Here is a 25,265-nt window from a genome sequence, read left to right on the forward strand (position 1 = left end):
AAAGGATGCAAGAACTGCCAAGAGAGTTAGTTTTAATATCAGCAAACTACTCTGGAGGTTGGTTTTAATTTGGTTTCCGAAGACGAACTATCTTAGATGTTCAAAGTTTGGAGAGAATTTTTTCATCAAATTTTTTCACATTTTGATACTTGTAAGGTTATGAACTTTCAAAGAGTCTGATATCTTTTCTGGCGATAGGTCTATTAATAGCTTGGAACCGCTACCATTGTTAATGCTATGTTTGGTAAAGTAGTTTTCTTTGGTTAAACTATTTAATAATCAAAACCGAATGAACGACAACTCAAATTTTAGTATTTATGAGTTATTGTTAATTATTTTTTTAAAAGAAAAAAAAACTTAAAAGTTTACCATTATAATTTTATTGAGTAGACCTACAAAAGCTTTTTTACTAATTAAATATACATACTATCTTTTGAAATATGGCTGAAATAAGTTTTAAAGTTTAATAACTTTTAATAACTACGACTCGATAACCGAAAAGTTCCTTTCTACACCAGGTCTTTAGACCAAACTTTTTGAGCGCTTTTTTTATTGTTCAAAAAAAAAGTATAACTATTAATTTACTGTTTTTATAAGGGTGGTTGTTCGGGTTTTTTACCATTATAGTCGCAATTTTAAGACCTACAAGGCGTTTTTAACTTTTCTAAACAAATTAAACTTTTGAGATAAAACCCCTTAAACTTGTTTGGAAGAACTTGAATTGTCATGTAACCTCATAACCAACCGTTTTACTTACTAACCAATCATTAGTCATAGTCTTTACCTTATCAACATTGTACATTTTCGCTAACAAATAAACTTACTTATTTTTAAATTTAGAAACATAAGTAGAGAGAAAATACTTATATTTACTACTAATTTTGATCGAAAAATATTGTGCGTTATGAAAATGTTGAACAAAAAATCTAGTTTTTATGAAAATTATGGTAACGAAAACATATAGTGCTATTTTTTGAGCTATTTTTTGTATTTGAACTTTTTGTTGTGATGTGGAGATTGAAAGCATACTGTTTGTATAACTTAAAAGATAGTAATTAGCAAATAGACTAACTATAAATAGAATCTTTACAGTAATATGTTTAATTTGAAATCAAAAACAATCGACGTTTATTCTTACAATAAAACATGTAAGTATATAACTAATATTAAAAATTTATATCTATTTTATCGTGTGGCAAAGAAAAATATTGGTTTAGGAAAAATTCTAAACATGTTAGTTCAAACTAATTAACTAAAACACAAGAAAGTTAAATAGACTATTTTCGATAATATTTATAATTTTTTACAATTTTTAGTTGTAAGTGTCATTTTTCGTGTTTTCGTTTTTTAACTATTCATGAATATCAAAAATTTTAAACAATGAAAAAATCTTAAGACTCTTTTTAAGCTTAAAATAATAAACTAATTATTTTAAAGTTGATTTACTTTAAAAAAATATTCCAATACACTTCAAAAGTTCTTTGGTAAGCACACTTGATATTTATTTGAAAAAAAATTTTTACTAAATTATAAAAAAAAATGTCGAGTTGAAGCTTAAAAACACTGTCTATTGTTAATTATTTCATTATAACTTTTTATTTACAAATAAGTATTAAACTAAAATAAGTATAAACTTTCGTAGTATGAAGAAAACTAAGTTCTTAAGAATTGTTAAACTTATTTTTAAATTAAAAAAGGTTATTAGAATCTAACAGACCAAAATGAGTTTTAAGAAAAAAACCTATTTTTTAACATAAAAACAGTAAATAACTAAAACAACTTGGCCGATTTTTTTTTAAACAAAGTTGACTGTAGGAACCCACAAAGTGTTATTTTATACACCAACTATTTCTCTTTAGTGTTGAGGTGACTACGGCTTGCGTAAGTTCATTATTTTTACTACAAATAGACACAAGCGCAAAATTTGTTTCTTACTTTAACATTAAATAGAAACTTTGATCAACTTGTTTTATTTTTTTTTTAAAGAAGATGCATGCACAGCAGTGGCGTAGCGGGGTACATTGGTTAGGGGTGCAAAATTTATTCTCAAAAAATCCCTAGTTTAAGACTGTTGTAATTAGCTATAAAAAGATTTTTTAAGTAATACAATTGAATGATTTTTCTCATTTATTACTTTTAAATGATTATAACTACAATATAAAAAAAAAATAAATATATGTTAAAACTAGTTTGTACTTCTTTTAAAATTTCAACTTAGTGGTTTTACAAGTAGATGCAAGCACAGTATAGTAAAAAAAATAATTTGATAACTGAAAGTGAAAGGTCTATAAAGTCCTCAAAAGGTTTATACATCAGATCCTTTGACTGCACTAATATGGGTCGGTTTCCTTATTTTGATATAAATATCATATTTAACAACATAATCTTTAGTGCTAGTTGATAAAACTTGAATAATAAATATTTTAACCATTAAAAAGTGTATAATCAATAAAATTGAAATTAAAAAGAATTTTTAAGAAGTAAACAATAATTATAACTTTAAGTTAGCTTCAACGTTTTTTGATTGAGACTTTTTTCAGTGTTATAGTTGTTTTACAACTTACTTAAAACACTTGATAGCCTAAAATCATTTAAAAATTTTTGTTTTTTAACTTCATAAACACTTTTAATTTTGTAAATGTATTGACTATTTAAAATGTATTGTCTTTTATTATCAATGGCATTAAAAGAATTAATTTTATTGTAAGTTTTAAGCACTTTATCATAACTAGAAATAAGTTTTAAATACATTACTGTAGGCACTACTTTTATCTTCTTTTATTATTCTTTAAAAGTTTATCTAAAACTTAAACCGTGCATGATAAGTTTAATAGAGAACAAGTAAAATTTAGTGTATGTGTATCAATCTTTTAAAAGACTGTTAAACAAAACATATATCGGATCTGGCCTTGTGTTACAAGATATGGACTTGGCTCAGTCTTGATTTCAAAATGTCTGGTTTCGGCTGGAGCCTACTCAGGTATCCTTACAGTATTTGTTTTTTTTATAAGACCCAGTTGAAGTGTGGTAATTCGTTAACACAAAGAAACATATGTCGGTATAATAAAAGAAGGATACTGTTTAATTTGTTTTTGTTATATATTCTAGTGAACTTGTAAAACTAGGATCTTTTGTTAACAAACACTTAAATTTATACTTTGAATAGTTATATTATAATATGAAAATTCAGCAAAAAAATGTATTTATTACGAATATGTTAAAATAATTATCATACGAGGTCTTTAGAAACAAATACTTTTCTACCTAGATTCAACAGCAAAATAGGTCATAAATCTCTATCCTACCAAGGAAGTAAGTTATGGATTAAGCTACCATTATGTTTAAAAATATTAGTAATTTTGGAAAGTTCCAGGATGAACTTTTAAGTTATCTTTTAAATAGTGATTCTCAAGGTCATTAGTGATCATTCCTACTCGCCTGTTTACTTTATTTAAGGAGTTAATAGTATTTGTCGTTTATTGTCCAAAATTTTATTTACTTTCTTATGTTTTTTTTTTTGTTCGAAAGTTGGTTTGTTTGGACACATTAAGATTGGTCTTAGCATTTTCTATCTAGTTATATTTTAAGATTATTCTTTGAGATTACTATTTTGAATTAAGTTCAGAATACTTAAAAACTTTTTTCTTTTGATATGCTTACAGTTTTTTTTTTCGTTTTTAGTATACAAATGTAAAAAAGTAGTTATATATGTTTCTACTTTAGCAGAAAATAAAGTATTTAGATGGTAAGTTAAAATAACTCTTCCATGCAAACTTAAGTTTTTTTTTGTTTTTTTGTAGAATTTAAAGAAAAAATTCTTCTTTTTATGTTTGAAAATTTTGCTTGCTTTCTAATATTACAGTTTTAGACTTGGACAAGAATTCAAAAATAAAGAAAAAAAAATTAAAATAGAAGGAAACCTGTTGTTGTTAATATAATTATTATTAAAATTATTATAGTTTTTTTTATATTTTTTCTAATTAAAAGCATAAATTTTACAGTATTTATCTTCATATTTTATAAAAGCTAAGTTCAGTTATTGTAAAAATCGCTTCTTTAACATTCTTAAAAAAAAATTTACAATAGTTCATTTGATACTCATATGTAAAATTGTTTTTACTGTTCAAGTTAAATTATAAAACAAAAGTTACCTTTTTAACAAAAACATTAAAAAAAAAAATTTGTAAAAAATTTAAGTGTATTACATTTTACTTTCTTAAAAGAAGTTGTAAACTATAATTCAAGTATTCACACGTTTTTTATTAGTGTTGTTTATCTACTTTTAAAAGGTAATTTAAAGTTGTATACATATTTTTTTAGTAAATATGTTACTAAACAAGATTCATAATATATTTTTTAACACAAAATTCAGTTAATTTTCGTTTAGTTTTATTTTCTTTCATTTTTCTTTTCGTTTAATTGATTGTTTACTACTAAAGATTTAAATTATAAAAAAAACTATGTATAATAGCTCGTAAGAAACTTTAGAAGCATGTGGTGTACGACTCGATAACCGAAAGGTTCCTTTTTAAACCAGGTCCTTAGACCAAATTTTTTGAGCGTTTTTTTATCGTTCAATAAACAATATATATATATATATATATATGAAGAACTTTTGAAGTTGTATTTGTATGTTTATTTAGAAGTAGGTTTATCTAATATTACTAAACTTATTATTACAAATTTATAAAATTTAATTTTTTTTTGTTCAATAATCAAGTCTTTTATGAAGAACTACTGCATGTAATAATATAAACTTTAACAAATTTAGTCTATAGAACACTCTTGTACTTTGCTTTCTAAATTTAAATCACATATGTTTATATTTTTAAAACTTAATAAGATTGAAAAATATTGTTCTTTGCTTCGCAATAAGTGATGCAGATGTTTAAGGTTATTTGTATACCACATCTAATATTTGAAAAATAAACGTCAACAGTCATAAATTTTATTTTAATTTAGCTAAGACTACTGTAGTTATTCTGTTTTTAATAAGTCTACTGGCTAAAATTAATTATTGTTTATTGAACAACAAAAAAAGCGCTCAAAATGTTTGACCATAGGACCTAGTGTGCAAAAACCTTTCGGTTATCTAGTCGCACATCACTTGGATACCTATTAACATTTTGTCCAGGACAGTCTAATAACTAACTTTGAAGTAATCTTAACAGCATTCTTTCAATCTTTACTTTACAATAAAAGTTTTACTTCTCCAGCAGTTGAGATCTCTCTATTTGTTTTCTTAAAACCAAAACATATGTTAAAAAGTTTTAGTACAAAAACTTGCTCTGTCTGAACGTTTGTGTTACCATGATTTCCAAAAAAAATTAATTACTCATTCAACGTTTTCATAACGTTATTCTTCGAATGAATCAAAGTAGTAAAGATGGGTGTTTTTCTCTACTTGTACTTCTTAACTAAAGTTCGGTTTATTTATTTGTTAATGAAAATAGACAATGTTGGTAGAGCAAAGATTGGTTGGTGTAGCGAAAACGGTAGGTTATGGTTACATCGTAATTCAAATTCCTAAAAAGTTGTTCAAGGAGTCTCAACTAAAAAGTAATATACATCTTTCTTAAAAAAGAAATGCCGTTGAGATTTAAATATTAAGATTGTAATGGGAACAAAAACATTTTTTTAATAAAAGTAAAAAACTATAAAATACTATAGTTTAGTAAGTTTTGAAACATATACTTGCGATAACTCAAAAAATAATTTTAATTTTTAATAAGAAAAACGATTTTGTAGGTCTAAAAAATAAGACTGTGATGGTAATTTTTTTCTATTATAAAAGATTGTTAATATCTCAGAACTCAAATAGCCGTGCACCGGTTTTAATTATTTGTACTAATAGTGTTAGCAGTTCAAGTTTTTAATATACCGTTTTAACAGAAACAATATCATATTTTATGGCAGTTTATAACCTTTTGAAAGTATTAAAAAACACAGAAATTTTTAGTAATCATCCTCTTTAAATTTCAACATGAAAGATAATTCATTTTCAGATACCAATATAAAACTAACCTATAAGTTTGTTGAATTCTAAACTAAATCCATTGGGAGTTTTTTGCATCATTTTCTAAAAATATGTTTTATTCATAAATGTATGTAATTTCTTTGTTTTTATATATTTTTAGTTTAAAATTGAGTAAGTTAAAAATGTATAAAAATGAATATTACAACTTCGTATTAAGTTGATTTAAGTCTGTGGTGAGTAATTAAACATTTTGACTATTTTATAAATTTAATGGCAAGATATTTTTTTATGATTTTAACTAAAGCTACAATTTTTATTTTAAATTTGTTTTTTTCGATTAAGACTTTTGTACCTTAACGATCCTAATGGCTTTAAATCTTGATATTTTTGTTAATTAAACAAACTTAACAATTTTAAAAGTATAAGTTTGTTCTATTTATATTACAGAATATTTGTTTACTTAAGTATTTTACTTATCTAATAAAAATAAAACTTAGTTACTTTTATTGAACTTACATACTAATGCTCTTTATTTTATTATACTTTATAAACACTTTCAAATATTGTGATTCTAGCAAATGACTTTCAGTCAATCAAACTTCACTGAGCAATTTTTTGTTTTTTATTCTTTTTGTAAAAATTACTTTATTTAACGTACATATATACAACCAAGTTTTTAAATCTGTTCTTATAAATAAATAAATATATATATATATATAGAATTAAGTTATTTAACTTAATAAATTAGATTTTTCACACTGAGCCCACCTTGAGGGCTTTATTATTAAAAAGGTTTATTTAAAGATGAAAAACTCAAAGGACTCGAGTTTCGTGACTATTCACTCATCAGCTTCAAAACAAGTTTAAAATAAAGCACAAAACAAAATCACGAATGAAAGTTAAAATTTTTTTGCATAAATAGATTATGACGTAATTTTGAAACTATCAAAAATCATGCAAAACGGCTGGTGCAAAAATTAATTCGCCAATCGACAATAAACTAGCAAAAGTTCATATAACTTCAGTGAGTTACTATTTATTAGGAGAGATAATTGTAAGAGATAAAGATAAAATTAAGATGCAAATTGAAATTTAGGTTATATTAAGATGAAATTAAAACTTGTTAAACTTTAAAATTATGAGCTGATGAGTGAATAGTCACGAAACTCGAGTCCTTTGAGTTTTGTATCTTTAAATAAACCGTTTTAATATATATATAATTATTATATAGTATTATATATAATTTATTGAAATGGCGATTTTAAAATTTCTGGTACATATGTTTCATAAAGCTTTAATTTTTCATAAAGCTTTAATCATCAGCCAGTTAAATTCAAAACAAAAAGCACTGTACTAAACAAAGATACAAAAGTTATGCAAAAAAAACAAAAAACAGTATGACGTAATATTGTACATTACAAACTTTTGTATCTTTGTTTAGTTCAGTGCTTTTTGTTTTGAATTTAACTGGCTGATGATTAAAGCTTTATGAAAAATTAAAGCCTTATGAAACATATGTACCAGAAATTTTAAAATCGCCATTTCAATAAATTATTTAAAAGCCCTCCAATTGGGCTCAGTAGAAGGTGTTTAAGTTTGAACATTAACCTTATTATATATATATATATATATATATATATATATATATATATGTTTTATATCACATAGAAATTTAAATAACAAGTTGAGTTCATAAAAACTTAAAGAAACAAGTACCTTTACAATAGATGCTATTTTCATTTTCTAATTGTTAAAACATCATCTTTAAATAGTAGTAAATAATTCATTTTATAAATAAAACAAGGGTTAACTATAACAAAGGAAGTTTTATTCAAAATAACATTCTTAAATACCGATAAAAAATTTCTAATTTTTTTTTACGTTAGGAGCTCACACTACTGAAGTCAGAGAACCACTACTGATATACATACGTAATAAAAACTATAGAATATTTTTTAAAAGACTAACAAACGTACTAAGTATTTATTTTATATCAATAAAACACCACGCGAGCTTTTAATAGCAAAAAATAAAATTAAACTTAGCATCTAAACTACTAAAAATGGAATTCATATGCTTTGAAAACTTTTTGCATTGAAAAGCGGTTAAGAAAATCAGTAGAGTAAAATAAAACATTTAAAACTGAAAATAAAAAGAAAACAGAGCATTGTGAAAATTAAAATTTTTTTAGAACTTAGTAAAAAGTCTGACAAAAAAAAAAGTAAATATTTTAATTACATCGAAATTAGTAGTAAAAACTTAACGTTAACAAAAATGCTTTTAAATAATAAAGTACATAACCTTTATGCGTTCAAATTAATAAAACTAAGAATTAATAAAACTTATACATTATAAAAAACTCACCTTTAATTGTATCCACATATATGAATATCCGTATAATTAACATATTTTACATTATAATAATATAATATTTAAAAACATAATACTTCGAAAGAACTCAAATTAAAGAAAAAAGGGCAGCATTATTTTCCTTATTATCTACTAAAACGAAACTTGCCCCCCTGTTATTGAATTATAAACTGAATAGAAGCTAAATAATATCGGCAAGCAATATTATTGAACACTAATTTTAAAACATAAATCTAAGAAAATGTTATAACAACAACAAAATGAAAACCTTCAGAGCATAAAAAATATAAAAATTTTTTATTTTTAGTTTAACTTATTTGAGTTTTAAAGACAAGTTATGGAATGAATAAAAGACTAGGTTTTACTCAATTCTAAGAAAATAGCTGTGGTTTTTAATAAAATAACTTTTCTGTATAGTTGATAAAAATTTTAACAATAGAAAATTTGATAACTCACTAACTGTAAATAATATATATAAAGTATCATTTTTAAAGAATAAAAAAAGTTATCGAAATAAGTCTTTAAATATCAAACAAAAAAATCTTAAGTTTTTCAACTTCCATATGGTATTTCAGAATTTAGAAAACAAAATCAAAATAACAAAAAAACAACGACATTTAGCGACATCTTGAAAAAAATATCAGAGTAAAAGTAGTCGGGCATTGAGTCCTAAAAATTTAGAAAAGCAAATCTAGAGAAGCAAATGTTTGTTTTGTTTATAACACTTTATTCAACTAATGAAATTTCGCTGCCCGCAAAATATAAACAGCTCAACGGAGTCTAAAAATTTATAAACTCAATTTTAAAACTCTGTATAAATGTTAATATTTATTGTTAATGCAGAGAAACGTCTTTAGTTGAATTAAACACTCGGTTACGAACACACTGGTTTTGACTTTCCAAAGGGATTTTGTTTTCCGATCTCTAAGACTTTTTACAACAAACGAATAACAAAATACAATTTTCATTGAAAACTTTAAGTATTAGTCATTTACAAACTTAACCTGCTAGTTATGAAGTGGCACAAGAACTTTTAGCTAGAGTTCTATTATCTGATGAAGTTTTGCGGCAAATTGAACAGAGCACAGAAGAGCAATCCAAGTTTTCATACACAACTTTCAATACACAGAGCGTAATATCTTTGATATCACTTTGAATACAAGAGCGTGAAGGTTTCCAACTTTGCAAACACCTATGCGTCAGTGGCGATTTAATCAGAGTAAAGGCTTTATAGTAAATTATATTAAGTTTTAAGCACACCGCTTGAACCATCGGACCACAAGTTTCTGGTGGGCTGAGATTTTAAATAAAAAACTCAAGTGTCAGTTTACCAGAAGATTGTAGTCCGATGATTTAAGTCGTGTGATGATAATTTAATATAAAATTAATATTTTTTCATCTACGGCAAAAAGTAGTCCAAACTTCTTTGCTGATGGCAATTGCAAATAAATGCTTTGACTTAGACTGAAATAGGATACATTATAAAATGAATAGATAATTCGACTTTAGTAAAAACGTTCATATTTGCAACAGTAATGATCTTAACTAACTGTACGCAGAAATAATTTAAACCAGCTAAAAAAATGCAATTCATTTTACAGATTTTAAATAAACTGTAAATCTAGTTAAAGACTTTTTTCAATATTTTTTCACACTATATGCCAAAGTACGATTGATTCTTGTTGGAACACACTTTTGCACAGCGAGTATTTTGCACGAGTTGAAAGCTATCTTAATTTAAACTTACACTTGCTCAACAACAAAGAGTTCAAATAAGATGTAACATCTATGCGAAACGTCTGCGACACTTACCATACTTCAACATGCATTTTTGACTGACGTATAACTGATCTTTTATGAACTGGCACGCAAGGTGTTATTGGCATTCAGCTTATTCTTTTTAGCTTTTCATAATGCTATTAACTGACAATAATTTATGAAATCGTTGACTTCTTATTGCATTTAGTTCTTCCTTTCGAAAATACTGAGTTTGAACAAATCGAATTTTTAAAACTAAATCTTGTAAGTGCTGAGTATTTTTTACTCATGAACTTATTGTATTTTCATCTTATATTCTCTAAAGTTCTTCTTATATTTATCATTACTTTAATATTTTGAACTATAAAATCTTGAAACAGCTGATCTTGAACTTTTTTATTCTTTATGTTGTTCTCATCCTATTCTTCATCTCCAAGCCTTTTACTCCTGACATCAACTCCTAGCTCTTGTACGTCCTGATGCTCTGCTGTATCTTGGTCCTGCATATGGGGCACTGCTTGAGCTTGCCGGCGCACTGAACGCAAGTACATAAATGACCGCACGGTATGAAGCACACGTCGGCTTCACTGTCCAGGCACACCTTGCACTTCATCTCGTCCGACAGCTGCTGCAACCTCTTCTCCGCTTCGTCCGCCGCCAACTTGATTGAAGGCGTTGGTTCTGTGAAAAAAATAAAAAACATATTTTACTTATTAATAAAAAAATATATACCTTGTTGCGCATATTAACATTGGTTGTTGAGAATATTAACAAAATTAATATGCGTTTCTTATGATAATTTAGGTGCAGTGAACATTTACGCGGTAGCTAGCTGACTTAATACTGAATATGAGCGGTTCGCTGTAATCAAGAAATAGTTTATGAAGAATTTAAAACTGAAAATGTTAAATAAATACAAAACCGATAAAGGCTTGAATGACAATGTTAATTCTGTAAGGTATGATGATTATATATTTATCACTAATTAAATAATAAAATAAATCTTGATGCGCAACTATTTAAGTGAAAAGTTAGTACGAGTACAAATATTGTGCACTATTAATCAAAATTATAGTTAAACCAATATGTTAAAAATAAAACTAGTTGTGGTTCTATCAGCTTGTTTAAACAAAAACTTATGATCTTGCAAAGTATTTCAAAACTTTATGGATACTGAAAGTATATATACTTGCTTTAAATACCAAAACTAAGTTTAACATGTATGCAGATGTATTTAAATAATGAAACAGTACGTGATAAACTGAACTGACCAGCAGTAGAAGTAGAAGGTTTGTTTTCGTTAATTTTTTCTTCTTCTAATTTTTCTTCCAAACTGCATGTGTCTTCGAATAATTTCGCCACAGAATCGTACTTTGCAGATCCGGTTTCTTCCATTTTTCTAAAGATGCAAACAAAAGTTAAAATTAAGTTTTGAGTGAAAAAAATTTCAGACTTTAAAATGTTTCTAAAAAGGCTGAATATTCACAAAAACGTCTTATTTCGAATTTAATTTTTAAATAAAACTGTATGTAACCTTACCAGGTTTCGTTAACTATTTTTAAAAGATCAGATAAATTTTATTTAAAGACTGAAAGAAAAGTCTTAACAGTACTTCCTACTTACTTTGTTAACACTTTTTTGACGAGGTCTTCTGAATACCCCATGTCAATAACGGATTTTGACACGTCATCGTTTAAAAACTCCAAAACTTGTTGTAACCTTTGTTGTTCTTCGGCCTGTGGAAAATTAATTTAAACAAATTCAAAAGGGAAACAAACCAGCAAGTTACATTAGAAATAAAATAAAATTTAATATACAATATAATTTTTATTGTTTTACTTATTAATCGGTTGTTTAAAGAACAAGTTCGTGCAAAATGTTCTTTAATAGTTTTTTTTTTGGCAAGAAAAAAATCAAAAAACAGTACATAGTACCAGACAAACTATTCTGTAAATAATGAAACAAACAAAATATTTTTATTTTCAGAAACAACGAGACTTACCCTGGGGTCGTGCACTTGGGGCGGCGGACTCGGCTGCCGCCTCATGTGGGGCCTGAGCCTGATTCCGTGGGGTCTCTGCGGCAACAGGTCCCGGATGCGGATCCTGGGGGGCCTCGTGAGCAAGTTGTTCTCAGGTCTGTTCAGGTTGGGGAACATGGCGGTTACCCTGGTAACGAATTCGATTCCCTTCCGTTGCAGCAAATACTCGCAACTGATTGGCGGAAAGTTTTTATTTTAAATTCAAAAATTTATTTTTGTAGTAAAAAAAAATATGTGGTAAATAACAACAACATTTTTGTAAAAATTATAAAAGTTATTACTCTAAACTTAAACAACTTATCAAAAGCTTATAATATAAAAACTCTCTAACTGAGGGCAATTAAATAACAATATATATTCAGATATACAAACTATTTCTTACTGTGGGAACTGGTAATCATACTTAACAAAGTTTAAAAAATTTATCAAAAGTACAAACAAACAATCAAAAACTCACTGTGGGAACCACTTGGCATGTTCCATCCATGGATCGTCATTTCTCTCCCAGTGCTGCAATCCCCCGTTGCAATACCAACATTTGACCCTGTCCCCGTTGCCTAGATACCAGAACCCCGCATCCGCCACCTTTGAAATAAATCAACTAGGTTAGAAATTTAAATTTATTGATTCGCGGAATTTTTTTAAATAAAATTATTGTCTTACTAAGTTAATCAAATAATTTAATCTTCAGTTACATTAATCTATAATTGAGTTAAATAATATATAATTGGATTCAAATAAAGTTGAAACAACTATATAAGTACAGAATACAAATTTTTATAGTTTAAAAATAGGTAAAACAGTTTTTATGATAATGTATTGTAACTAGTGGTCCAATAGATCCAACTTAAAAAACTAAAAACTAGAATGTAAACCCACCTCACGCAATCCGGCGGTCAGACCATTTTCGTTCCAACTTTCAATGTTAGTTTCGAAGGTTTGAAGGCGGGATTCGAGTTGGCGCATTTCCGCATGGTGGGGCTCGTTGCAAGGAAACATTTCTATTTGGTTTGCCTGTGGGATAGATATTAAAAGTTTTATTATGTAAAAACATAGACCTTTAACTATTGGTTAAATTGAACCAGGTTTGTCTGTAGAAAATAAACTGTTATAATAAGTTATATGATATAAAAATGTATAAAACATTTATTATAATTATTACCAGGAAAATAATTAATACATTTAATGTGAAAACAATATTCAAATACTTTAAATAAAACTAATTAACTTTAAAGGTTTCTATTAAGTTTGTCTATGAAGTAATATCTATTTAAAATGTCTTTAAAAATTCTAGAGAGCAATTATTGTATTTATGTATACGGACACAACGAAAAGTGGTTGAATTATTTAAGTTATTCTTTTTTTTTGTTTGAGTTCTTGTACATAATTATAATGTACATTTTCATTTTATATATATTTTTGTAAAATACAAAACTTACTATTTGTTCATCGGTGAAAGTAATTTCATTGACAAAATTATGGATGACATTTCTACTGTCCGTTCCATTGGCCATTCTGCAGATTAAATAAAAAATTTAACTTTTATGGTATGTAGTATATAAACACTAAATAGTTTAACTTTTAAATAGGTATTTGTTAAAACAAGATTGATTTAATCTTTGATTGCGAGTTTACCAAACACGCTTGAGATACTTTTAAAGAAAACTTTTAAACAACTCAACAAAAAAAAACAGTTAAAGAAATGGTCAATATATCGATGCTAATTTTAAATTAAATAACTTAAAAAATTGAAATAATAAACAATGTAAATATTTTAAATCAAAACTAGATTTTGTTGAACAAATAAAACAAACTGGCAGTTGGGGAAATGGTCGAGGTGTTCATGTTGGGCTGAGTCTCCTTCCGACCAACTCCTCAGAACTCCCTGGCAACTGAAACACTGCACCCTGTCGGAATCCCCCAAGTAGAAAAAGCCAGAATGGGCGAGTTCGTATTTGGAAACGACGTTGTCGTCCCAAGTACCTTGAGTGAATGAAGTGCTGTAAAAATTATATAATTAAATTTTGAACTATTTAAACAACTGGTTAAATATTTGGCTAACAATTTTATATTAAACTGTAAGATTTTTAAAGTGTGGGTAATAAAAAAGTTGTGGTAAATGGTTTTTAGGTGAAAATTTGAACTATGTAAAATTAAACTTTATTCAAGTTCCCTAGGTGAATGGCGATCTCTTTAAATGTGGGGTGGTGAAAAATTAACTTTTAAACAGTAAAATATAAAAACTATGCTTAAAACATTCCTCAAGATAGTTTTCAAACACTGATTATATGTGCAATTTAAAGTGAAAAAAATAAAATAAAAAGTGAAGGTCTTGAAATATGAATCGTGAGGTCATAGTGAATAGCAAAGAACTTCACAATATATATGATAAGCTGATGCTATTTGCGTTATGAATTAAACTTAGCATGTTGATTAAAATTTCACTTGTTATAGTCTAATTCCAATTTTTAATTAAACAGAATAAACTTGTTTTAAAGCTACGAATTTAAAATTAAGTTTAATTTGAAAGAAAATCACAAAACATATAACATTTCAACAAGACATGTAAGTTACGTTCATATAACTCAAAGATTAATCTGAAAAGTTATGAGTTTAACTTTAAACATTTACTATTAAATAAAGATTAACCAAGTCTAGCGTACAACTATTGATATTAATAAAAGTAAAAATTTCAAGAAAGAAAAATATCCTATTATTTTTAAAATAAATTATTAAATTAAGCATAATAGTTGTAGCAGTTGTGGTAAAATTATTTGTTTTTAGCTTTTAAATAACAAATTTTAAGAATAATTTTAAGGTATATACACATCGTTGGTAAAGTTTTAAAAACTAAGACTTACTGAATTTTAAATAAAGTAGAAACTTAACACAATATTTACAGAGTTGAAAATGTTATTCAAGTTAATATTTACTTAAAACGTACTTTAGCCTTGTACAAACATTAGCTTTATTGTTGCCATAGTCGAAGTTAATGAATAACGAACTAAAACCACAATACGTGTTTTAAATGGATTGCTGTGTATTATGTTTAACAATAAAGAAGCTTTTTAATGTTTAACCACCATTGGAAAAATTTCTATAGATTAATAATTCTTTGTTGTTTTTGAATTAAGGTAAACGTTGATTAGAATAAAAAAACATCCAATTTTACATAAAGAAAATTTCAAATTATATAAATATAAAAATTGACTTATTTCAAAAAAAATATTTAAATAAAGTTAACTGAAACATAAGAATCAAATATTAGTTTTAAGAATTATAATTAAGTCATAAAATTATTAAAAACTACAAAAAAAACTTTATTAATATAATTAATTTAAAGCAATGGCTTTAAAAATTAATACAGTAAAAAATTGATAGCTTATATAACCATTTGTTAATACAATAGTATTTATTAATAATTAATACACCGATCGACTTTACAGCCTTCAAGAGATTTTATCATATAAAGTTGTTAGAATATATGCAGGTTACTAATCCTTGAAAAATCATACGAAAAACACATATACATATAACATCAAAAAATACAATATCATATGATTTTTACTTCAAACACGTGACCAGGATAGTGCAATAAACTTTTTGTTTTGAAGCAGTGACTTACTTGTTCAAACACAGCAAATATTACAAAACAAAGCAAGCTTTTGTACATTTATTAAAAATCAAAAACCAAATTGTTTACTTGCTTTATATATGACTTGAATTATTTTTTTGAATATACTTTTGCAGTTTGTTTTAGTATATTAAAAATACAATTGAATGTTTTATGACACTACAGCTGAGAAAAATATGATTTTAATTATAAACAGCAAGACAAACCAAAAGTTGTTAAATTGAAATAAAAATTAAATAACATTGAGTATTAACTTTTTGTACACATGGATAAGCAGAATTAGTACATTTTAAAATTAGTAAATCAATTTTTCTCTACTTAGGAAAAAAATAATTTGATTTATATAACAGTATCTTAATTTAATCGATAGGTGTGCTAATATTTTGTCATTGAATTCTATTCTTTTAAACTCTAGAATTAAAAAAAAAACTATACTGGAGTAGATTAGTTCATTAATTAATTTAATTTTACTATTATAATAACCATAAATACCTTCAAATAAAGAAAAAAAAATACACATTTTAATATACACATATAACTAACATTCTATCTTGTTCTTTACGAAGATCTAAGTTTTGCAAAATTCTTTTATGTTGCAAATTATTACATTGTGCGAGGCGAAAATTCTGAAGAAAAATATTTTAAAGCTATTTATTTCAAAAAACAGTTGTTTAAATTACTTTAGTATAACAAAAGGTATTAAACTAAACTTATGTCGATTTTAAATGCACTTATTCTAGCACATAAAGTATAAATGTACAGTTTACTATAGTTGTGACTATTTAAAAACTTGAATTTAAGATTAAAAAAAAACAACAACTTTCATTATGATTTAATATATTGTGAAATAAACACAGAGCCTATTGACACGAGAAAAATCAATAAGCTACTTCCTCCTAGACGAACAACGCCCGAAAACAAGTTTAAACTTTGTTTAGTTTAAACTAAAGATTGTTTGAAACTTTTACATCATTTAAAAATTCCCCTTGAAAAACAACCTTCAAAAATATACCCAAGAAAAAAAAAGCTTTTAAGCTCAAAACAAATAGAACAGGGTTAGTCTTACAATTAGTTTAAGAATGATGAATATTTGTTTATGATTTTGCAGTAATTCAATCTTAATCATCAGTTTCTAATAAAATTACAGACGCATATAAAATATTTGTTCAAGTCAAACAAAGCGTATCCGTCATAGGATATGGATATGTAATAAAATATTTGAATAAACGTAGCTTTTAAATCCATTTTTTTATATCAAAACCTTTTAAAAATAGGAAAAAATTCTCTTAAACTACCGATTTGACATTTTATTTATTTTGAACTTTTATAATTTTTCTTCTGTCCATGTAAATTAAAACAGACTTATTTTTAAATTCACTTGTTTAAGCAAAAAGTTTACAGAAACAAATATTATTTACAGACTTCTTTTTAAACTTTTAAAATAACAACTACTTTCATCAGGATGTAATATATTGTGAGGAAAAACAAAATTTATTGACACAAGAAATAATCAATAAAACTTTTTCTCTTTTGAAAAACTACGCCTGTTGCACAAACAAGTTTAAACTTTAACATTACTTTACAGTTTTTATCTTGAAAAATACCCTTTTGAAAATACCCTTTAAAAATTTCATCGGAGAAATAAAAGCTTTTAAGGTTAAAGAACCAATAAAGTAAGGTTAGTCTTACATTTATTTTCAAAGTGTCAAGTATTTATTTTATGACCTTGCACTATTATTACTATATTAATCACCACATTTCTCAGAAAACTACTAACGCATAACATATGCTTTGTATTCAATTCAAACATGGAATTTTTAAATGTCATAAGGTACAGATAACACAGAAAATACTATTTCACGTAACTTTGAAATCATGACCTTAAAATAAAAAATAAAAGGAACTTATTAAAATGAATCATATTTTTTATATAATTGAAAGTTAAAATGTTTTTATCTTAATAAAAATATATAAATGTCATTATGAAGTTTTTAAAGCAAAGATAGTTATAACTTTTGTAAACAAATAATAGTGTAAAACTTTTAATGACATACTTTAAATAAAACTTTTTTTAATAACAAATACAACTTTTAAATAAAAATTGTTATTGATATGTTTAAATTTTTATGCTTAAATAGATTTCTCATGGAAAGATAAAACTAATAAAAAAAAAAATATTATTTTTAAAAAGTATTTATTTTTGACACCATGTAAGCAAACTACTTGAATTTCTCTCAATTAAATTTCTTTAAAATCTAAAATACTTAAAACATTTTAGTTATTTATTTGGTCATAAGTTGATTTTTTCTCTTTTAGTTTGGTCACTTAGTATTCACTAAGGAATGCAAAGGTTTATTAGGTAGAATAAACTTCATTGATTTTTAACTTTTGAGAGAGTTTTAAACACTCATTACAAATAACTAAAAAATACTAACTTTTATTTATGCTAAAAAATATCATAACAGTGACTATATATCATATATAGTATTATAGCAATACTATAAAAAAAACTTGTAATTACACTTTAATATATAAACTTTTACTAAATAATAAAGTTAAAACAAACCGGTAAGCATCTTTGCAGTCTTGTTTGCGGGGGTGCAGTAAATGTAGCTGTTTGGTACTGTCTGTTGTCTGTTGGTAAAAATTATTAAAATTGCTATATTAGTCGAAAAGTTGACAGTGAACAATTTCATTGCTAATTGAAAAACTAAAAATTGTAGCATAATTTACTACTTTTGTTCAGTAGTTTTTTTTTTTGAAAAATTGAACACTTGAAATTTTCAGAACAATTATCTATAAACCTTTAAAACAAGATTATTTTTTCATTAAAAGACTACTAGAGAAATAGTTTAAAATAAATAGAAATTTATAAGTACTTAAATTTTTTACAAAACTATTCGATATCAATGATAACTCAAACTAACTAGACGATTCAGAGTTAGTCAAAACATGACCTGCTGATGCCCTTGATGCATTATTGTTTGGCATCAATTGTGTGTCTACGTTGTTCTGAAATATAATTAATAAAAATTAAAAACATGCTGTTTAACTAACTAAGAATAACACAAAGTTTTTAGAGGTAAAAAGAGTTAAATCAAAATGGTGACTACATAAACTTAAGTTAAAAAAAACAAATATGATTTACATTAGTTCAACTGAAAGTGTTCAATAAAGTTAGAAAAAAGTAACATAACAAGTTTAAAAATAGCTAAGAAAAATAATCAAAACAAAAACTCACTCTTGCTTCTCTGTTTGAAGGTGAACTTCCTAAAAATATTTAAGTACTGTTTAATAATAAACTAATCTCTAGATATTTGAATAAAGAACTGGCTTATAAGTAAGCAGCCTTGTCAGTTGAACAAACTAGTTTTCTTATTTTAAACAAGCATGTGCGTTTATAGAAAAAGGTAAGTCATTGGAGTTTCTCAATTGAAAATTTTACACATTGCTAAAAAATTCTTGGAATTACGACATTACAAATATTTTTTTAAATATTACACCAAGATACAAAGTTTATCTAAAAACAAAGTAAATAAGAGTTTATGGTTAACTTTATGGGGTAGTAAACTAATTTGTTGAAAGAAATTTTCAAAACAAGTTATATAAACACAGCTAATACAATTACAGAAATAAAAATGTTTGTGACGTATGTATTATTTTCAAAACTTAAACAAATAGTTATTTAATAAAACTTTATGATGCTTCTTGTAAAAGAAAATGTATAAATGATGAAAACATTGCATCAAAACATACAAATTTATCAAAAACAATACACCATTATCAACAAATATAGGGAAAAATTACAAAAGTTATTTTAAATATAGAACACTTTAGTTTGATTTTTTTGAGTATTAAACTTTTATTTATTCTAATTTTTTATTAATCATTATACATTAATGAAATATGTGTGTAAACAAAAAACAACTGTGTTGTCTTAATTCTAAAAGTAGAAACAGATTTTAATAAAATAACTCATATAAAATCAATAAAATGAGTAGCATTTTCTATTCATAAACAACTATAGACAATGTTTCATTTTAACTATACCAAAAGGGCAGTATACATTATTTTTCACTAAAATATAACTAACTTTGTTGTGGTGAACTGCCTCTTGCAACCAAAGCACAATCGTTTCTGTGGTACCTGGGTGACTTTGGGTTGTCATTTGGCTGCCAATTTTCCACACATAAATTACAGCTGTATTTTTTATTTCTATATTAAAATGTTAATGTTTGAGTTGTATGCATTTCGTTACTTATGTAATTACTTATGCATTTTGTTACTTGAATAAGAATGGAGAACATAATACTCAAACATAGTTAAAAAGTTTTTCAAAAAGAGAAAAATATAAATGTTTCTTCATTAAATCCTTTTTTATAAAAGTAGAAACTAAGTTTAATTGCTGGGTAAATTTCTATTGAAGGTATAACTTTATTTAGAGTAACATATTTTTATCAGCTAAACAGGTTTTGCAGTTTCAAACAAAAAACATAAAAAATTACTTCAATTAAAAATTTTAAACCTTAAAAATATGGAACATATCTCACCTGAAACACTTAACCCTGTCCTTATACCCAGTATAGTAGAATCCGGCTGCAGCAAGCAACTTCACGCTGATGACTCTCTGCAGTGGTGACTTTATGTAAGTTGAAAGTCTGTACTTCTCATTAGCGACATCACCTGGAGGGATGTACACACTTTTCTGGCCTGGTGGGTCTCTTTGTCTGTTTTTTTTTGATTAATTATACAATAGTTTCAGTATGACATGTAATCACACTGGCATAAAAACGAAAAATAAAGTATTTATAAAACATATTCTAGCTTGATTCTGTGATGAAGTTAAAATAGTTTAAAAATTTAAGTTTTACAATCTTAATTTCTTAATTAAATTTTATAAGTATGTTTTGTAAAAGATAGTTACCAAATCTAAAAATGATATGGAAGAGTATGTAAAAAAAAAAGCTATAAAAGTACTTGTTTGATACATCTTATGAAATGTTAACATTACAAAGCCTCACAAGACAAAAATGTTAATAACCTTTACCAAAGTCATATAAAAAACAAACCTGTCATAAATCTGACCATCAGACTGAATATCCCCTTGAGAGCCGGGGAACCTTGACTGTTAAACACAAAATAATTAAATTTAAAGTTAATATTTCAAACATCTAATAATTTTGTTGGTTTATTTTCCTAAAAAATTAAAAACAGAAAATATTTTACAGTAGCAAATGAGTAATCAGGGGTCGTGCGCGAAATCTTTTTTCATTTAGCCTGACTGAGACCAATTTAGCCTGAAATTTTTTCAAAGTAAGGAAAATTCCCTTTAGAAGTCATTTTAGGTATTGTGGAGGCCTTGATTAGTACTACTATAGTCTCCGACTTCAACCAGCTTTATCTCAAAAATATTTTGAGCTTCAAAAGTATGCAGAAAGCAACTCATAGCTTAGTTACAACACAATAAAATAAGACTAAATTGTTAAAAATGTGATTTTACCCCCATCCCCTATACCCTTAACATAACAAATTCAGTGATAAGTTTTAAAATAAATGTTATATTTAATCTATTACTAGTGTAGAAACTTAATGTATATTACTAAACACAATTGTTCAAATTAATTAAGCACTAAGTAAAAATATTATAAGCAGAAGATCTATAATAAAACAACGTGCATTGTCGTGTGTTATTAACATTTAAAATGAAACGCTTACACAAGTATTAAATAATCAAAATATGTTTATTATAGTATTTTGACTATTACTTAAAATTGATACATAACATACAGTGATTATTGATGTCGTATTAGATTTAAAAAGCTTACACTTTAATTTGAAAAAAGTTTAAAATTTTGTTCTTGTAAAGAAAAATGAATTGTATCTAAAATTTAAACTCCCATAAAACCTAGTACTTATATCTTAAAGCTAAGTTTTAGTGTTGTGAATATCTCCAATAACTTTAAACAAACAGTAAAATATATGAACAAATTGCTAAGAGTTTTAATCTAAAAAGTATTGGTATAAAGCCTTTAAATTTGAAATTAAAACAGTTCAACCAACTAAGCTCTGAAAAACATAGCTAATGCAAACAAATTCAAACAAACAGATAAGTTGTTGAACTATACTGTAATATTTAAATTGTATTTGTTTATGAATTTTTATAATTATGACATATATAATCTACTCAAAACAAAATAATGAAGGTTCTTAAAAAAATTTAAGGTTTTAAGCATTTATTTTTACAAATACTGACTGATTTTGTCTTTAATAACTATATCTTTATTTAGAAATAAAAACAATTCAAAGAAAATTCAAAGAATCTTTTTTTCAGTAATTAAGATATGAAAAATTTTAAATATAAGAATTAAACATATGTATTGAATGTATAGAATTTCAATTTAATCATAAAAAATTTCTCAATTTTTTTTTAATCAAAGATTTTCAAGCATTTGAACTGAAAAAAACTGAGATTCTCAAACTTTTAAATAAAAAAACTGATTTAGCCTGACGTTTTTCAACTTTTTTCAAAAAAACTGATTTAGCCTGACGCGCACGAACCCTGGTAATTATTGATTAACATTATTTTTAAAATTTTTATTAATATTTTATTTAAACTTATCAGTAAACATAAGTAAACAATACTACGTTTTATTCAAATAAATATTTTTATACTGTGCAAAAATTGTAAAATTGTAGTTAAAATTGAACTTAAAAAGGTCTATTTGTTAATAAAAGTTTATGAATTTTATAAAACTTTAATTAAGAAAGCTTCTGTATTTAATTAATAAAAAAATTGTAAACATATTTTACCTGATTTGGAGTTCTTCCAACTTCCATTTTATGAAAAGAATGATGCTATGTACAAAGCTGGTGATGAAAATACATTTTAAAAAATAAAACTATTTTTAATTATTGTAGGCAAATGCCAATTTAGAGCAAAAAGTTGTTACATATTGAACTTAAAAATTTTTTATGGTATAATTTAATAGAAGCCTAATATATTTAAAATTTAAAAAAAAAAATAGAGTTGCACTGGTTTTTAGAAATTTCTTGCAGGTATTTTTAAGTACAAGTTTTCTTTTGCCTTTTTAGTAAAATGAATTTTAAGGAAAACCTGATAGCATAAATTTACTGAAAAGATACTGTAATGCTATTTTATATTTAAGTATTTAAGTAAACAAAACTCTGAATTATATATAAAAAAGATTTATTTTAAATTTAACCAAAATTTCAGTATTTTATTTGTAAAAGTTGTTCAAAATTCCATTTAAAATAGTCACCCTATCATAATAAATGCTTTTACTTGATCAGTTAGCTTTTAATGTAAAATATAAATGTTGAGTAAAACCTTTGTTGCATAAACTACATTTGAAAAGTTTATCTAAATAAAAACTTTTTAAATAGTTCTGAAGTCTGAGTGAAAGAAAAATCTTTAAAGGTAGAATATTTTTATACTTCTTGTAGTAAAACTTTTTTTTAAATGCTGCTATTATTAAGTGAAAATTAAAATTTTTATTTTTTTTAAAACATAACCAATAATCTTAAGTAATATTTGTTATTCAAAATACTAAAAGTATGTTTATTCCAAATCAAGTAACTTTCAGAATAATTAAAAGATGGGAATACTTTGAAGGTAACTGTTATTCAAGAATTAAGTTAAGAAACATTGAGTTAAAATAGTTAAAAAAAAAATTGTATACTTGTTCTTGAAATTCAAAAAAACCGCAGAATTTCAACTTTTGTTTAATTTTTCTGCTGAATAAAAACACTAGTAGGCAAATAAACCAAATTAGAATATTTTTTGTTTAAACAGTAAAATAATATTCTCAACAATGTTCAAAGCAACATAAAACTACTTAAACTTTTAAATCTAAAATAAAATTCAAAGAATATTTTTTTCAGTAATTAAAATATGAAAAATTTTAAATATAAGAATTAAACATATGTATTGGATGTATAGAAAAGGGTTTCTTTTTAAGCGATTTTGGCTAACAGAGGGCATTAATTAGTAAGGCAACAAAAAATTAAATGGGTAGTTAAGTAGTAAAGGGAGAGTTATTGCTTAAATTCCTGCCAAGGAAGCTTTTTCCAAAAATGAGTTTGATTTAGTGTACTCTGTTTTACTTTTATGATTGTCAATACCATACAGTAAGCACAAAAGCAAAAAAAATATTGTAGTAGCTAAACTATTCTAAAAAATACTTAAAATAAATTAAAATTTGGTCATAAAATTGTAAAAAAAACCAATTAAAAAAGAATTGTAAAGATAAATTATTTTAAAACTGTAATAACTAAAAAACTAAACACAATGTACTAAAATTTAAATAAAGTTTTAAAAGCATAAAAGTAGCATGACATAAGCTTAGTGCTTTTAATGTTTGTATGATATATGCTTTGAAAAATTATGAGTAACAACTTTTATACTAGAAGCAAAAAGTGAAACACCAAAAAAGTGCAATAAAAAATACTAAATCAAAGCAATAAACACTCTTTTTTTTAGGAAAATAACTTTTTAGGAAAATAATTACATAATGAAAAAATTAAATTAAAATCTGAATTACCTTTGCCAGTGTTTAGTATTGAAAGTTTTTCCTAGTCTACTTTTCAATGAAATTAATCCTAAAAAGTAGCCTATCTTTTAACTGATGTATTGACATTTTGATGAACTTTCCTGAACCCATGAACTATAAATCATATTTAAAATTTCAATAGATTCACTAAAATTTTTAAAACCTATTATAATTTCAAGAAATGATAAAAAAAGAAATATTAAAAAAAAAAATTAAATTGGTATTGCACAAGTGATTACAATTAAAAGCTATAAGAAATTCTTTTACTCATACTATTAGTTGAGAACTTGATGTTTGTCAACAGAATAAATGTAAAAAACATAAATAAAAACATGCATTGAAAGTGATTACTAATATAAAATGAAAGTAAACAAAACAAAAAGTTTGTATGAGCTAATCTAATAAAGTAAAAAAACTTTATCTAACTTAGAACATTAAAAATAAAACATTGTAATAATAAAATTTTGTAAAGAAAAAAAATTAAAGCAAAATAAGCAGTAATTTTAAAAGCAATTGAAAAAGCAATAAGTTGAAAAAAACTACTTTACTAAGTTTATTTGTAACTCATTATATAAGAATTAAGGCAAACAAAAAACATTACAGACTCAAAAAAAATCCTCTGATAATTTTTTGTTCTACAACTATGCTTCAACTTTTTTTGAAAAAATCAGAACATCATATGTTTTTCAGGAAGTAACACAAAACTGAATGATATTCAGCAATTTCAGTTTTTCTATTAAATATTACAAATATTTGCTTAAGCTTTACAATAAAGCTTTTGATAAAATTACCTTTTGGGAAATCACCAAACCAGAAGTACCACTAGGGTAATTCCCTTTAGGTACTTAAAAGCTAAAAATATTAAAGTGCGTAGCTTATACTTATAGACAAGTGATGTTGAAAAACAAATTACAT

General features: G+C 25.2%; 1 protein-coding gene across 1 annotated transcript; it reads right to left on the reverse strand.

The window, feature by feature from the left end:
- Nucleotides 1-7,788: 7,788 nt before the first annotated feature.
- Nucleotides 7,789-24,493, reverse strand: LOC145835707 (baculoviral IAP repeat-containing protein 7-like). The gene is made up of 17 exons (XM_082943411.1): nucleotides 24,342-24,493; nucleotides 22,591-22,647; nucleotides 20,850-20,905; nucleotides 20,331-20,507; nucleotides 19,874-19,980; nucleotides 19,022-19,050; nucleotides 18,708-18,792; nucleotides 18,347-18,414; nucleotides 16,324-16,406; nucleotides 13,961-14,146; nucleotides 13,586-13,661; nucleotides 13,026-13,160; nucleotides 12,604-12,731; nucleotides 12,108-12,318; nucleotides 11,729-11,841; nucleotides 11,377-11,504; nucleotides 7,789-10,786 (listed from the first exon to the last, which is right to left on the reverse strand). Exons 2-17 carry the CDS (start codon nucleotides 22,615-22,617, stop codon nucleotides 10,566-10,568), a joined length of 1,830 nt encoding a protein of 609 aa, XP_082799537.1. The 5' UTR covers nucleotides 22,618-22,647; nucleotides 24,342-24,493; the 3' UTR covers nucleotides 7,789-10,565.
- Nucleotides 24,494-25,265: the final 772 nt, after the last annotated feature.

This window comes from Thalia democratica, chromosome 5 (genome assembly GCF_965202585.1).
Source record: "Thalia democratica chromosome 5, ktThaDemo2.hap1.1, whole genome shotgun sequence".
In the NCBI taxonomy this organism is placed as follows: Eukaryota; Metazoa; Chordata; class Thaliacea; order Salpida; family Salpidae; genus Thalia; species Thalia democratica.